Source organism: Paroedura picta, chromosome 5 (assembly GCF_049243985.1).
Source record: "Paroedura picta isolate Pp20150507F chromosome 5, Ppicta_v3.0, whole genome shotgun sequence".
In the NCBI taxonomy this organism is placed as follows: domain Eukaryota; kingdom Metazoa; phylum Chordata; class Lepidosauria; order Squamata; family Gekkonidae; genus Paroedura; species Paroedura picta.
In genome coordinates this window covers 81,992,309-82,008,572 of record NC_135373.1, presented here as the reverse complement: position 1 = coordinate 82,008,572, position 16,264 = coordinate 81,992,309, and the positions used below count along the sequence as shown (strand labels likewise).

Sequence of the window (16,264 nt, the reverse complement as noted above, 5' to 3'; positions counted from 1 at the left end):
TTAGTTTGCATGCTGAATTGGGCTTTTAAAAAAAAGTTTGTTTAGTCATCATTGCTGTGAATGACAGTTTGTTAGGTGGAGAAACCAACCAAAAGCCTGACGCTAGAGATCCTTGGCAAACCTGCCCTTCCCCTCCATTCAAGTGCTTTCTGCAGAATTTTGAATGAAGTCTGTTAGTCTGTACCATGCTTTTATACAATTGTATTTTTTACTGGACAACAGCTTCTACTGAAACCTATGGAAGTGTAATGTGTACAAGAGCTGAGCACCAGCTGGTCAAAAGAATAAAATAGTTTTATTAAGAAGAGCAACTTCTTTATTAAGAAACAAACTTTGTACAGAAAGAGAGAAAAGAGAGTCTTAACTTGTCTGTCTTTTTCATTCATTGTCTGTTCTAGAGGCAAGCAGGGAGAAGAGTGCTCAAAAGAGCAAGAAGTCTCCATGAGCCAATCAGGATGCTGGATGAGATTATTTGAAAAATATCAGGAAGTTGCTATTCTAACAATGTGAAATACACATCTCCCCTGATGCTCCTTTCTAGAACATTCCTGATATGCTCTTATATCATGCACACTACAGATCTTACATATTCCAACATTGTTCCCCTGGCAATTATGGCAATTGTGCCCCCTGGTAAAAGTGCAACTTCAGCTCACCTTTCTGTTGGCACCCACAATTTAGACCCTTCATCTGTGGAACTTGTACTGTTTATCATGGATGGAGAGATGGGTGGATGGTGAGACCAATAACTGAACACCAAGTCACTGCTCTTGGACATGAGAATGATAACACAAGAGTATTAGAAAGCAAAGGAATGTTAGAATATGACTGTAAATTAACATAAGAAGAAGAAGAAGAAGAAGAAGAAGAAGAAGAAGAAGAGTTGGTTCTTATATGCCATTTTTCTCTACCTGAAGGAGTCTCAAAGCGGCTTACAATCTCCTTCCCTTTCCTCTCCCCACAACAGACACCCTGTGAAGTAGGTGAGGCTGAGAGATTAATTCAAAAATTAAATGCCTTTCTGCGTTTTACATGTGCACCCAAACAGTGGAGAGGGCATGAAAATTCTAGGAGTTCTGCACAGATACTTTCTGTGATTGCATATTTATTTAATTTATATTCACTTCTTCAGGGAGGCCATGTCACAGAGACAGAGCCACAATGGAAAAGGTCTGGATGCTACTCAATGCCAGATTGACCACCCTACATTGTGGGATAGCCAATGGTTGCCTGATGACCATAGTTGGTACACGGGGACACATGGAAGGAGATGGTCCTTCAGATTAAACCATTATAGAGTGCACAGGTTGGGCCTGAGGTTATCACCTAGTGCAACAGTCAAACATGAGTTATGAGTTCTCCACAGTTTCTATGTATAAGGTTCCTGATTTGGATCAGAATTATGATACATATGAAGAAGGGGATTCAGCTTTCCCCCATGCCATGTTTCTGACTTGAAATCATCTCAGAGGAATGGGAAGGCGACTGTAAGCCGCTTTGAGCCTCCTTCGGGTAGGGAAAAGCGGCATATAAGAACCAACTCTTCTTCTTCTTCTTCTTCTTCAGAGAGGCACTAGTTGGCTCATTGAGGAAATCCATATGTTCCTTGGGATATGTATTGCTTTCCACAGTGGCTGAATGGTGTGCTTAGAGTTCACCAGGTGATAGTAAAGATCACACTTCAAGTTGTAAAGGCTGTGTATTTGCTTGGACTATTCACAGTTCTGATATTCTGTAGAAGGCTTGTTAATTTTTGTGTGCAGCAAAAGGTATCAATGATTGCATTTTGCCTGTTTCTTTTCCTGGCATGTGCTGATTTCTCTCATATCTGGAAATAAACAGCATATAGTAAGAAACGTAGTAAAAGGGCAGAAGATGTCAGGCTATGAATGCAAAGCATGCTTTGAGGTGGGACAATGATGGTGTGTAGTGCACTCTCCAGTTGCTGCCACTGAGCAGAATGGTGTGTGTGTGTGTGTGGAATTTGTATAGTGTAGTACTGTCCTTTGTAGATGTCAGCAGTTATAGCTGCCCTTACAGGCTGCCTAAAAAGTCACTGTGCCTAATGTCTGTTATTTGTGAATGCTGTATCATTAGGTTGATCTAATTATCATTTCTCTTTACACAACAGTAAAGATTGTTATTAAAAATATTCTGCAGTGGTATGCAGAAAATACAGAAAGGTGGTTCACTGCAGAGAGGTAACCACAAGGAAGTGGTTTACAATGGCCATCACACATAACAATATTGTTTACATTACCTTGATTTAAATCTGGAAAAGGAGCAAAGATGGACAATTAGGACCTTAGAAAGAATGAAGAATCAATCAGGAAAAAATTTTTTTTAAGGAGATGAAGAATGTCTGTCTGACAACAGACCAAAGCAAAATATTCCACTTCTCCAGACCACATAACCTTAAAACACCATTAGAGAAGAAAAAGAGTCAGTTCTTATATGCCGCTTTTCTCTACCTAAAGGAGTCTCAAAACGATTTACAATCCCCTTCCCTTTCCTCTCCCCACAACAGACACCCTGTGAGTTAGGGGAGGCTGAGAGACCCCTGATATTACTGTTTGGTCAGAACAGCTTTATCAGTGCTGTGGCGAGCCCAAGGTCACCCAGCTGGTTGCATGAGGTGTAGCACGGAATGAAATCCGACTCGCCAGATTAGAAGTCCACACCCCTAACCACTACAATAAAATGGCTCACCAAGTGATAATCCAAAGAGTGTCCCTAAGGAACTTTTGACTTGGTATATATATTATTGTGTAGCTTTTTAAAGGGCCATCTTCTTATATTCCTGGTGATATTTCTTTTGGGTAAATACAGTAGAATAACACTACAGAAAGCATCAAAGCATGGAGTTAGTTAATTGGATGCAAGTTTGATTTGAAGCTGGGTTTTCCACTTGGACAGAGGAACAGAGAAAGAAGGAATGGGGAAAACAAGATAAGGAAGAGAGAGACTGAGATTGAAAAAGAGATTTATAGTGACTGATTCTTGGATCCAAAGGAGAGTCCAACAGCAGTGCAAAGGTACAAGGGGCTAAACAGTAAGTCAATCCAAAGGGAAAATGCAGCCCTTGTGTCATGTATTAGGGGCTTCAGATGGTCAAAAACAAGGATGGTTTTAGGGCAAGAAAAAGTACTTCTCCAGAAAATTGCTGAAATTGTATTCATTCATAGGTTCAGAACAATGAACCCCCTCAGGGCTGAATAGAGACACTGGATTCTTATATTACTAAAGATGTTAATTTTGTGCCCCCAAACATTTCTCCTCTGCTCTAATCAAGATGATTCCAATATGCATTGTATCTTTGCATCCTGAGTTTCTTCTGAAAGGGATATAAGGCTCATTCTCATAGTCAGAAATGTTTTATCCCATGCCCAAGGTACAGGTATATTCACCTCTGAATATAGAAATCCCACACCTGGCTTCCCAAGATCCTGACAATGTCATCACAAATCCCTGTATCCTACTCCTCTTGTCTATCTTCTTTTTTATATGTGGGACACTGTCATTTGTGTGGCAATTGTGATTGCACTGCTTGAGGTCAAGAGCTTGATGTGTTGTGCCATTCACCAACAGGGGCTCCAGTGCCTTGTGGGATATTGTATGAACTGTGTTCCCCTAATGCAGCTTATATAAGCTTGGTGCTATCATTGGAAATTCTCCATTGTTCCATCTCTTCTCAATAGTAACTACTTTCCAATCCACTTTGAGCTCTACACCACACAATTATACAACCACAATCATACCTCATGGTTTTTTTGCATTAGTACATTGCCCTGGTCAGTTGCACAAAGGTAACAAAGAGACCAGTAGCACAGTGAGTTAGAATCATAGAATAATAGAGTTGGAAGGGACCTCATGGGCCATCTAGTCAAATCCCCTGCACTATGCAGGACACTCACATTCTAATCGCTCATCTACTGTAACCTGCCACCCCTTTGCCTTCACAGAATCAGCCTCGCTATCAGATGGCTATCTAGCCTCTGTTTAAAAATGTCCAAAGATGGAGAACCCACCATCTCCCGAGGAAGCCTGTTCCACTGAGAAACCACTCTAACTGTCAGGAACTTCTTCCGGATGTTTAGATGGAATTTCTTTTGAATTAATTTCATCCCATTCGTTCTGGTCCATCCCTCTGGGGCAAGAGAGAACAATTCTGCTCCATCCTCCATATGGCACCCTTTTAAATACTTGAAGATGGTTATCAGATCCCCTCTCAGCCGTTTCCTCTCTAGGCTAAACAGACCAAGCTCCCCTAACCTTTCTTCATATGTCTTGATCTCCAAACCCCTCACCATCTTTGTTTCCCTCCTCTTGACATGTTCCAGTTTGTCAACATCCCTCTTCAATTGGGGTGTCCAAAACTGAACACAGTACTCCAAGTGAGGCCGAACCAGAGCAGAGTTGATCTTATCCTGTTCACAGGGCATTAGATGGAGCAGGGGTAGTCAAACTGCGGCCTTCCAGATGTCCATGGACCACAATTCCCAGAAGAATTTTTAAATTCCCTGGGAATTTTAGTCCATGGACATCTGGAGGGCTGCAGTTTGACTACCCTTGAGATGGAGAATACAATCATGCTACATCAGTCTTAGAGGACTGCTCCTTAGAAGGCCAGATCTTGAAGATGAAACTTAAATACTTTGGCCACCTCATGAGAAGGAAGGACTCCCTGGAGAAGAGCCTAATGCTGGGAGCGATTGAGGGCAAAAGAAGAAGGGGACGACAGAGAATGATGTGGCTGGATGGAGTCACTGAAGCAGTTGGTGTGAGCTTAAATGGACTCCGTGAATGGTAGAGGACAGGAAGGCTTGGAGGATCATTGTCCATGGGGTTGCGATAGGTCGGACATGACTTCGCACCTAACAACAACAACAACAACACAATCATGCTATCCCTGGTTTCCTAAATTCTGGTAAAAATTATGAGTTGGATCCCATTAATCTCTTCTGTTAAGTGTGGAGCTTCACTCTAGCATTGGATCCAACCTGATGAAAGAAGTGTGGAAATATTTTGCCATAAGTAAAAATGAAATAGGCTATGTATTTTATACAAACATGACAATTATCTGCTACTGTAAAATTGTAAAATTAAAGAACTCCTCTAACCCACACTGAATAGGGATCCAAAGTAACACTTCTGTCAAACTGGCCATTAACCACATGCAATGGTGTTGGGTTTTTTTGGGGTTTTTTGCTTTCTGATGGTTTGCTACTATATCTAACATATACTTGAAAAGATTATACTACATCATCTGACCCTAAGTTTCCTGTCTTCTTGTTCCCCCACCACAAAGTACTAAAGCAGTTTCAGGGTACTGCAAAAGGGTTTCCTTTAAATGAGGAGGGGGAATTGATGGGTTTCATATGCATACCTTGCCTAGCTGGACTTTCCCATGTCTTCTTCCTTTCACAAGTGATATTTTCGAGGGATCCCTAAAGAAGAGCAAACTGGACATGGAGATGAGCATTCGTCACCTTGGGGGATGTAGTTATTTAAAGGAAACTTTACATGTACAAATGCCACAAAAACCTCCTATCTAACACCATCATCTTAAATGTGTGAAAATACGTAGTTCTGATTAACTAAGATGTTCAACGGCCGAGTATAAATACCGCCTCCCAGAGAGCTGAGGATCAAACCTGCAAAGGGCAATAGACAGCCAAGGTAGATCATAGCTGTGGGTCCAGCATCTGTCTCCGTAGTGAACTCCCCGACTTAGAAACGATGACTTGGCAGATTTGCTTGTTGGTCTTTCTGGCTATTAGTTGTTCTAATGGACAAATCCGCATGGAATCAGTTTTTGATCAGATAAAAGACGATATTGTTAAGCTGGAACAAGACTATGTAAGTACACTTTCAGATATGTTTCTTGTTCTCTTTTTGATTTTCTTGTACAACAGTGTATCTTAGGACATTGATATTCATGGGCAACTGACTACGCTTGTGTTTGTGATGAGATATAAGCATAGATTTTTAATTAATTCAGTTTGGTTATATGGTGGATTATAAAGAAATTCCTCCTATTAGCCATTCATGTACCTCACAAAAAGAATTTGAAATATCCTATGTTAATCTAAATTTCAAAAGTAAACAAAATTTGTAACATTTCCATTCTTCTGAAAAGACTGAATGAAATCTCTGGGTGGCTTCCCATACAGAAAGTGTTCAGGAACAGGGTTGACTGTCTAGAAAGCTGGGGGAAGGGGAGTCAACTGAACTGATCGCTTCTATCTGAAATTTCTGAACATATGATTTGTTTTGGCTGAAATAGTCCTCACAGAATTGGCAAGTCCTCCTCCCCAATCTATGACTAGCTCATGATCCCCATAAAAGCTTTGCTTAATTCTTCACATTCTTGTGACGTATATAATCCAACACAATAAGATACTATAGCTAATGATTTGGTAAATAATAATTCCAAAAATCACTCTAATGTAAATATTTATCATAATCTGGTTTTACTTATGGGTTGTGATCAGTTATGATTTCCATCTATGTTCAAGGAACTTTGGAGACTTGAGCCTTTAACTATTTTATAGATTTGTTTATTATAGAGCTAACATCCCTCTTTTTGTGCTTGGGCCAGCTGTTCCTGATGTTAGCAAAGAAGTGTTGCCAATTTAATACTCAATTGTTTCTACATTTAGCTGGCTACACATCTAGCAACACTTATATCAAAACTTGCACAAGGAAAGTTCTGGGAGATGTATGAGACACAACAAAAGCAAGCTGACTTCTGAAAGTTAAATGCCAACATTCTAAAAGTTCTAAAAGTTAAATGGTAGAAGCATTTCTTCAGTAAAAAGTGTGACTAGCCAAACGGGTCATTATATCATGATGATGATCATCATTAATATCCAATCTTCCTTCCTTACATTCCCATAATCTCCCACTCAGGCACAGACCAGCTTAGCTTTAGGAAGGAAACTGCATCATGGGTCCACCAACCATATTTTCATGCTTCTATTGGTAGGGCTTTGCAGGAAACTTGTGTGGGCAGCTTTGCATACAGTGAATACATTTAGTTAAAGCAATTGATCAGGACTATAAGATGCTGCCAGTTTCTTACAGGATAAGGTAACTTGGAAATGTAGAATCAGTTCAATCCAAATTCTACTATTAATTTCAACAGGTTTATTATCATTATCACTTGCTTAGTAGTATGCTATTACACACTCCATCAATGTGCTTGAAACTTTACAAAATGCCAAATTTTGTATGTACATTTAGTTAATGAGTCCACCATGCAAGGAACCACAAGCAGAACTACGTAAATTAATGCCAGTTCCTGAGCTAATGCTGGTCACTGCATCTCAAAAAGACATTGTATGCAAGCTGGATTTTAGTAGAGTTTAATGGATTTTACTTCCATTAGAGCATTTTCACAAGTAATTTAAAAATGTTATTTTAATTTTCCACATGGATACAATGAACAACAGAGCCATATTGACCAGAAGATATATTTAAATTGTGTATTTCATTTTCTAATTTTCATTAAGCACATTCTGAATAAAAGAGGTAGAGACTAAACAATGTGTAATGTTGCGAATGAAATGTCCTGTACTGGAATAACGATGGCAATGTGAGTCTATTTGCAGACAACAGATAATAGCCACAAGTTTTTGGAATGAAAGCTGAAGTTATTGACCCATGCTTCATTTGCTAATATTGCGTGTGCTGTTCATTCCACCATAGTTAAGATCCAGAGTGTAAATGAAAGACCATAGGGCTTTGTATACATCCTTTCCTTTAGGGTCACCTTCTCTTAAATAACAGTGACATTAGGTCATCCGTGTTGAGCAGCAGTGTGGCATGATAGGGGATTTCCTCAAGCTCTCTCATTGTAGCTTATCTTAAAGTTTATCTTAAAGTTGTATTTGAAGTGACTCAGGTTGCATGACTTACACATAAGAGGAAACAGGTGAGGGCAGAGCAGACCTGACTGAGCAAAAAATGCTTTCTTGGGACTAAAAGCTTAATTTAAAAAAATGGAACTGAGTTAGAGTTGTCATTGATGATCGTATTTTGTATTACAGAATGCAAGTCAATCCAATGTTGCTGTGGGTAAACCTGTTTTCACAGACAAACTACATGGCAGCCTTTGGTCAGAGGTGAGTTTATAAATACCTTGAGCAGGGTTGGTTTGTTTAATGGTATTCTGCTGAGTTTTACTGTAGAGCAGTGGTCCCCAACCCCCGGTCCGGTGACCGGTGCCGGTCCGTGGTTCAGTTGGTACTGGGCCGCGGCTCCTCCTTGTCCTCCTCCCCGGCTGCTGCCTCGGGGGCTGCCCTGCCACTCTGCTGCTGGCTCACCTTTGGAGGTCTCCAGCAGCCACCATGGCTGGGGCTCCCTCTCGGAGTGGCACCACGCAGCTGCTGCTGGCTGTGCCCCCCAGCAGGCGGTGGGAAATCAGGGGCACCGGTGGGGAAGCAAGTGGAGCAGGGGCTCAGGCAGCGGCGGTGACGTCCCTCGGCAAAAGACTACCCCCCCCGAGCCTCAGTAAAATTGTCAAGCGTTGACTGGTCCCCGGTGATAAAAAGGTTGGGGATCACTGCTGTAGAGTTTCTGCCCATGTTCTACTCAGAACCATGGACTTTGAACTCCAGTTTTTAGCATCCTGATGTTATGATATACTTTCTTCTTTTTCTTCTGATTTTGTGATAGCCTGTGATCATATACAATAACCTTGACTTGACTACAATTGCCACTGTATTACTTACTTTAGTGACATAATTAGTGACATGTTATCTGCAGAAAATGATAAGAAACTATTTTGGTTTCAAAATACAGATGGGAATGAAGCCAACCATTATTTTGACTTTTTGCAAAATGACTATCACCATACTATTATCAGTGATAGTTATGTGCTGCTTTGAGCATGGTTCTACAAGAGCATTGGTTCTAAGGGCCTTGAACTTGAATAATCTACATTTCTAGAGAAAGCTTATTAATCTGTTTTTCTTTTCTGGTTCTCTAAAAGGGCAAAGAAAAAAAGATCTTACTTGCCCAGATAATTTCCATGTACCTGAAGATGCTGAAAAATTCAACCAATATTGGAACTGCTAAACACATCAGGAACCTAGTAGATGCCCTGGAATTATATAAAACAAAATACAATGAGAGCTTGAAGAAAGCAACTGAAATAATTGAATTGTCAAAACTTTCGGTAATGTTGTTGTTGTTGTTGTTGTTTTGATTGAGACTATTCTTGTGGAGGGATTTTACAATGATTGCAGAATGAGGAGGAATTTAACCAAATTTAGCACTTTTAAATTCCATTATATAGTTGAAATGAATGAGATTCAGAAGTATTTAATTATCCCTGGAATACTGCCATTAGAACGAGAGAGAGAGAGGGGGGGACTTTTTAAAGCAATGAGTCTCGTTTGTTCGTTAACATCAAAGAGTCTTTGAACTGGGCAGAAGCTTAAGCCTTTTCCACCATTGGATACATAGGAATATACACATAAACATGAAGCTGCCTTATACTAAATCAGGTCTTTGGCCCATCAAATTTGGTATTGCCTACTCAGACTGGCAGTCACTTTCTGGGGTCTCAGGCTTTCCCATCACCTCTTACCTCATTCTTTTAACGAGATGCTGGGGATATAATCTGGGATCTTCTGTATGCCAAGCAGATGCTCTACCAGTGAACCACAGCCCCTTCCAAAAATAGAAACATAGAACTGGAAAGGACCACAAAGATCATTTAGTCTAACCCCCTGTGCAATGCAGGAAATCCATAACTATCCTCCCATTCCCCCAGTGACCCCTACTCAATGCTCAGAGGAAGGCAAACCCCCCCTTCAATCTGGCCTGAAGGAAAATGCTTTCCTGACCCCAAATAGCACTCAGCATTACCCTGGACCTGTAAGCCAAGGCAATGAGAGCTGAGCACTAACTCGTCCCTTCCTGCCCTTCCCCTCATAATCTGCCTAAAATCACAGGATAACATTGCTGCCAGATGGCCATCTAGCCTTTGTTTCAAAACCTCGAAAGAACATCTTACTTGCTTACACCATCAATATTTGCCATCAATAATCAATGGCTGAACTCACAGGTGTTTCTTACCTTAAATAAGAAGGATGCAGTACAACTCTTTGAACAGACCAGTTTGACCAGATACTTGGAAAAAATAACATTGAGTAATGGGGAAGTGTGTGATACAAGGCCAGCCAGGTAAATGTGGACATGGCTCAAAGTTAAAATCTGGATAATTTTACAGCACCAGTGCTGTAGTTAATGTTTATTTCTTTACAATGATCAGCCCAAAGTGATCCTCTTGCTCAGGTGAGCTGCTATAATATTGACAATTAACCAAACTTCCTGAAAGGAGAATTTTTTTCCTTTTATAGGATTTCTGGGATTCTGGTATTATTTTCATAAGTTCTTTTAAATAATTTTTTAAACCATAGTGTTTGATAGCTTAATTTTTGATAGCTTAACCAGTTTGATAGCTTAATTTTTCAATTAACTTTTATATTAAATCAGTTTTTCTTTTGTCATTTGAAACAGATGACTGATTTACAACTTCAGCGCAAGGCAGTAGTTGAACTGTACCTAGTTTTACAGGAAGTGAACAAAGAAGAGACCCAACGAAAGAGGAGATCCCAACGCCTGCAGCGACCCCGGCCACACCGCAGAGGCTAGCGATTTTTTCTACTGATAGCTCCTTTTAATATATTTTATTTATTGATATTTATCAATTGATTTAAAATAACTATTTATAAGAATTGATCTGGTAGAAACGCCAAATGATTTTAAATATTTATCATTCATAATGTTATCTAAAATTAATATTATTAATTACTATTTAACTTCTAATGTTTGTCAGATGTATTATCTGGGACTTGTTCATGTTTTTATGGACTGCACATAAAATGTTAAATTGAACAAATTGCTCTACTATTTCTGATATTCTACTACTCTGGGGGGAGCTGGTGCTGGAGGGATCCAAATTTTATAAGGCTATTACTAAATGTCTGTTTTTCTGTGATTTTTTTTTTTTTTACTCTAAGGCGTTTAAATGATACTAGAATCATTTATTCAAGTGTTGTCCTAATTAAGGTGCTCATCTCTGTCCAGAGTTCCACAAGTAATAGAACTCTTTCCTGCACATACATCTCAGTTCAGCAGAAGCAGAATTCCTTTTGTATGCTCAAGGAGTACTGTCTTTAAACACGAGGGAAACCCTTGCAAGTTCATTTCTGCCATGGCACAAGACCAGAGTTAAATGGAATCATGGTGCACCCAGCATGATATATTTTGTATTAGAAGTTTCTGTTGATATGCCATCAGTGGCAGCTGATGCAGAAAGTCATATGCAACTCACTTCCCTTCAAGAGATTCTGGTGGGTAGCCATGCTTGTCTGAATCAACAGAACAAAATTTGAGTCCAAGGCACATTTAAGACCAACAAAGTTTAATTCTGGGCACAAGCTTTTGAGAGCAAGCACATGAAAGCTTATACCCAGAATTAAATTTTGTTGGTCTTAAAGGTGCCCACTGGATCCAAATTTTGTTATATAAAGGAAGAGTGAATTCATTTGCTCCCTTTCACCACACAGCAAGTATTGACCTACAAGTATTTCATTTGCATTTCTGAACCGTTGGGGAGCCATGTTGGTCTGAAGCAGCAGAACAAAGTTTGTCCAGTGCACCTTTAAGACAAATAAAGTTTTATTCAGGGTATAAGTTTTCATCAGATACACTCTGGTTTATGCAGTCCTATGTTTTTATACAATCCTGTCTTTAAAGTAGGGAAACAATTATGCAAACCCACTTCTTTCTGATTGGACATTTGTCTAAGTCACACAGAAAGGAGGGAGGGTGTCTGGGCTTGCTCCTGCATGATGCTCATGATAGGGCTGCAAAGTAATTTTCAATAACAAAAATCAAATTACACCACCAAGGCTACAGTCCTAACACACAGAATTGGATCCAGTGCACCAGTAATGGAAGGAACACATATTTGTACTGTATTCTGCTCCTTTATGAGCCTCTCTGGGGCCAGGGACAACCAATAGATTTGTAATAGCTACATGAAGCCACTGGGAGAGGTTGTGAGGGGGTACAGGCTGCAACATCACCACCGACATGCACGTGATTCCTAGCTCTCCCTTTCTTTCCCACCTAATTCTGAGGATGTTGGCGTTCTGAACTGAGGCTTGGAGTAAGTCATAGATGGGTGAACAAGATGAAACTTCATCCTGAGAAGACAGAATTTCCCTGGGTTAGCAGAAAGGCAGATAAGAAACTTGAGATCTGTCCTGTGTTTTAGCTGGAGTTACACTCCCCTTGGGAGAGCTGCTCAACACATCAGTTGCCTCAGAAAATCAGAAGGCTGCAGTGGCTTGGAGTGCTTTTACTCAACTCCCCAGTGAACCACATGTACCCATTCCTTACTCAGTCTGGTCTAGCCACAGTGATCCATGCCTTAGACTGGATTGTTGAATTGTGCTGTACTTCAGCCTATGCTTGAAGAGTGGAAGCTGCAGTGATCTGGCTATCACTGTGGCTAGACTGCTGGTTGGGGCCAGCTATTGGGAACATGTAACTCCAATATTACTGCACTTACACTGACTACTAATCTGCTTCTGAGCCCAATTTGAGGTGTTGGTTTTGTCCTTTAATGCTCTATATTGGTGGTCCCCAACCACCGGGCCGCGGCCCGGTGCTGGGCCGGGAAGGCCCTGGCACTGGGCCGCGGCTCCCTCTCCCTACCCCCCCCCCACAGTAAGAAACTTACCAGGCCGCAAGCTTGCGGCCTGGCAAGATTCTTACTGTGGGAGGGGGGGAGAGGGAAGCAGGGCCACACATGCGCATGCGCACATGTGTGACCCGGCTATGCATGTGCGATGCACGTGCACAGCCGCGCATGCCGCGCCGGACAATCGCCCTCCATTCTGACGCCAGCCCCCAGCCTGAAAAAGGTTGGGGACCACTACTCTATACGAATGGGGGATCAGAAGGACCATCTTCTCCCATACATTTCTGCTTCAAAACTAAGATCACAGACTGTCCCATTGATTAAAGTACATTTTCCCTCTGCAACAAGCATGATTGAACCAGAGCGACCCTACCTTTCCCCCACAATAACCTAGAGTGGATATAACCCTAAATATTTGAAAAAGTAGCATGAGAAAGCATGCAGCTCTCTACTTTTCCCTGAAATAACTAGTTGTTGAACCTCTAACAAAAGCCCTGATTGGCCAAGGCTTCAGTTCAAAGGCTTCCTCGTTCCCAGGTTGCAAATTTGCCTTAAAGGGGAAGCCCTAACTTCTCTCGGCAGAAGCTCCAGAAGCCCTAATTTCTCTCAGCAGAGAATTGCCTCTTGGCTTTTTTCTTCTTCCTCTGCTGTCTCCAATCTCCCCCCCCCCCTTCAAGAAAAGAAGGAGACTCCTGCTGTGCTTGGCTCCCACTCCCCCTTCTGAACCTCCCTAACCATGTGTAGAACACTTTTCTGTTTCAATGGGGGGGGGACCCAAGTTCAAATCGATCTGAATTCAGCAGGATCCACAACGGAATAAACAAAGTAAGTGCAGATTTAGCCTAGGAGACACAATAAAGACCCTTGCCCTCTGTGGATGCTACTCACAGTCTAACCTACACAGCTGAGTACATTTGAAGTTTTATGTTTGGAGAAATCTACAGGACTCAAGTAAAGCCACAGATTCCTTTCTTTACACTCCAGTGCCTATGTATTTGTGTGAGATGGTCCATTTGACCAAATAATGTCTTATTTATCCCCCAAATGCACACTTTAACAATAAGATGGGGAAAGTCATCTTTACTTGTCCCTTCTATATACAAAAACTCCACTCCCACCTGACTCATTCTGCACACATTGGATAATACACTCTCAATGTGCTTCTGCAGCTACTTTTAAAATACATTGAAAGGGCATTATTCAACATGTGATTAGTGAGTCCAGATCACACATATCATAATTTGCAGTCAGTGACTGTCCAAACATTATTGACATAGGAGAGAGGTAACTGTCTTAGTTGTGTCTTCTTATATGTGCTCAAGGTCTTCCATATTCATGGTCAGAATACAAAAACTATTATTTCCATGCACATTGAACATTTCATGCAGGTTTTCCAAATGTAACATGCTTCCATATCAAATTGTTCTGGGTCTTTCCTGAGAGGTAAGAAGAAGAAGAGTTGGTTCTTATATGCCGCTTTCCCCTACCCGAAGGAGGCTCAAAGCAGCTTACAGTCACCTTCCCATTGCAGTCAGAAAATAACTGCAAGCCAGGAGTAATTATTCCATAGAACTTAATTAATTTTTTTGAAATTCATTTGTATTTATATACTGCCCTCTCTTGTGGCTCAGGGTGGTTTACAATTTGTAGTTTATAATTTGTAGAATTGTACCATTGGCCAGCTCAGGGGCTTTAGTGGGCCTGCAGTGTATCTAATTCACAATGAAGGGATTCACCATTCTGCTTCATTGCATAAAACCTGTACATGGATTGGGTTACATTCAGCCAGCTCTCTCAGCATACCCCCTTTGGGGGTAGTCTAGATTAGCGATTCCCATACTGTGGGCCGCGGACCACATGTGGTCTGTCGACTAATTGGAGGTGGGCCGCGAAGGACGCCTTCTCCCCCCCATGGCCCTTTACTTCATCCCCCACAGCCCTTTACAACACAGTTCAGGTGTCATTGTCTCCCATCACTCCCAGATGGGACTATCTCGTTGCAGAGAAACAAGCTCAGGGTTCCCATTGATTTGTCATTGTCATGAGTTAAAATTTACATGAAAATAAAATGTTCCTTATGTTCATTGCTGTGGCGTGTCTGTATCCTATTTTGAAGGGATATTTAAACATTACCATAGTGATCAGAGAGTGTTAGGGCAGTGGTTGAGAGTAAACTACCCCCCCCCACTGGGCCTCAGTAAAATTGTCAAGTGTTGAGTGGTCCCCGGTGATAAAAAGGTTGGGGACCACTGCTCTAGATGTTTCCTTCTTTTTTCAACAGTAGAAAAGCTGGTTGAATCCAACTAATTGTTTTCTAATTTCTGTGATCCAGTTGTTGCCTCATGTTGTCATACTTCCAGGTCTGCTCCTAGCTTCTAAGGACTGTTTAAAATACATAATTTGTATGCTTTTGTGTCCTGACTTGTTTTTATCTTATTTTATTTCTTCGCTACAATAATTATTGTCATTTTTTCTGTTGATTTTGTTTTATTTGTTTTTGTTGGTATAAGTTTTATAGTTTTTATTGCTCTTTGCTGAGCTCTGTTTACCATTTCAGTTATAAGCTGCCTTCACCAGGTCTAGAGAGGGGGCATAGAAATCTTGTAGACAAACAAATATTGTTTGTCTCATTTTCTACTTTGTCTCTATGAAAAACTGGGGTGCCAGCATTTAAAAAAGGGAACCTTCCCAAGAATTCTGTTGAAGCTCATTATGTCGAACTGTTATGATGAGCTATTGTCAGCTAATTTCCATATAATGAGTGAGCAGGAAACAAGGCAGTTTTCATGAAATACTTGCCGCACATACAGCCACCAAGAGGAAGAGGCTTTGAACTCTGTTTCTCAAAGAAAAAGATGCAAATGCACCGGAAGCAAGAGCGACTCTTTGCTTTACAAGTTACACCTTTGCAAAGAAATGTGACCACATATATCAATACTGTGGCAGTCCTTTTTGAGCAGATGCAAAACCAAACGGAGAAGCTCAAGTCATGCACTAGTCAGTTTATATAGACATTCTACACTTTGTTAAGGAATTTGGAAAATGCATCAATTTAGAATACCTGCCTGTTGGACTAGATAACATATTTTAATATATTTACTTACTTTACATGCCTTTCTCAGATCAGACAGTATTTTTAAATGTATTAAAATGAAGGAATCCTTGGTGTACTTACTTGAGGACAGAATCCCAAGCAACTTTGTGCCAGAGCTATGTAGTTATGGGATGAATGCAGGGAAAGTGAAACCAAAGGTGATATGGTAGCGTACAGATATGCAGCCATCCACCAAAATGGGCCAACATTGTGAACCTGGATGGACAAATCAGTCTTGCTCCCCGAAATCCAAAAGTCCCTTCATAATAGTTTAGCCACTACTAATTTCCTTCTATAATTTTTATCACTTCCTTTCTTAAAGCGATGATTGTGATAATCCATGGCAAAGTAGTGTGAGTTACCAGGGTTGCATTAACAGTTATTATACTTGATCGTGACATAAGAATCCATATTAAGAGCTGTTATGGCATAGGGGACAGAGTGTC

General features: G+C 40.8%; 1 protein-coding gene across 1 annotated transcript; it reads left to right on the top strand.

The window, feature by feature from the left end:
- Positions 1-5,673: 5,673 nt before the first annotated feature.
- On the top strand, positions 5,674-10,727 carry IFNG (interferon gamma). Its single transcript, XM_077340931.1, has 4 exons — positions 5,674-5,859; positions 8,052-8,126; positions 8,996-9,181; positions 10,531-10,727. Exons 1-4 carry the CDS (start codon positions 5,740-5,742, stop codon positions 10,663-10,665), a joined length of 516 nt encoding a protein of 171 aa, XP_077197046.1. The 5' UTR covers positions 5,674-5,739; the 3' UTR covers positions 10,666-10,727.
- Positions 10,728-16,264: the final 5,537 nt, after the last annotated feature.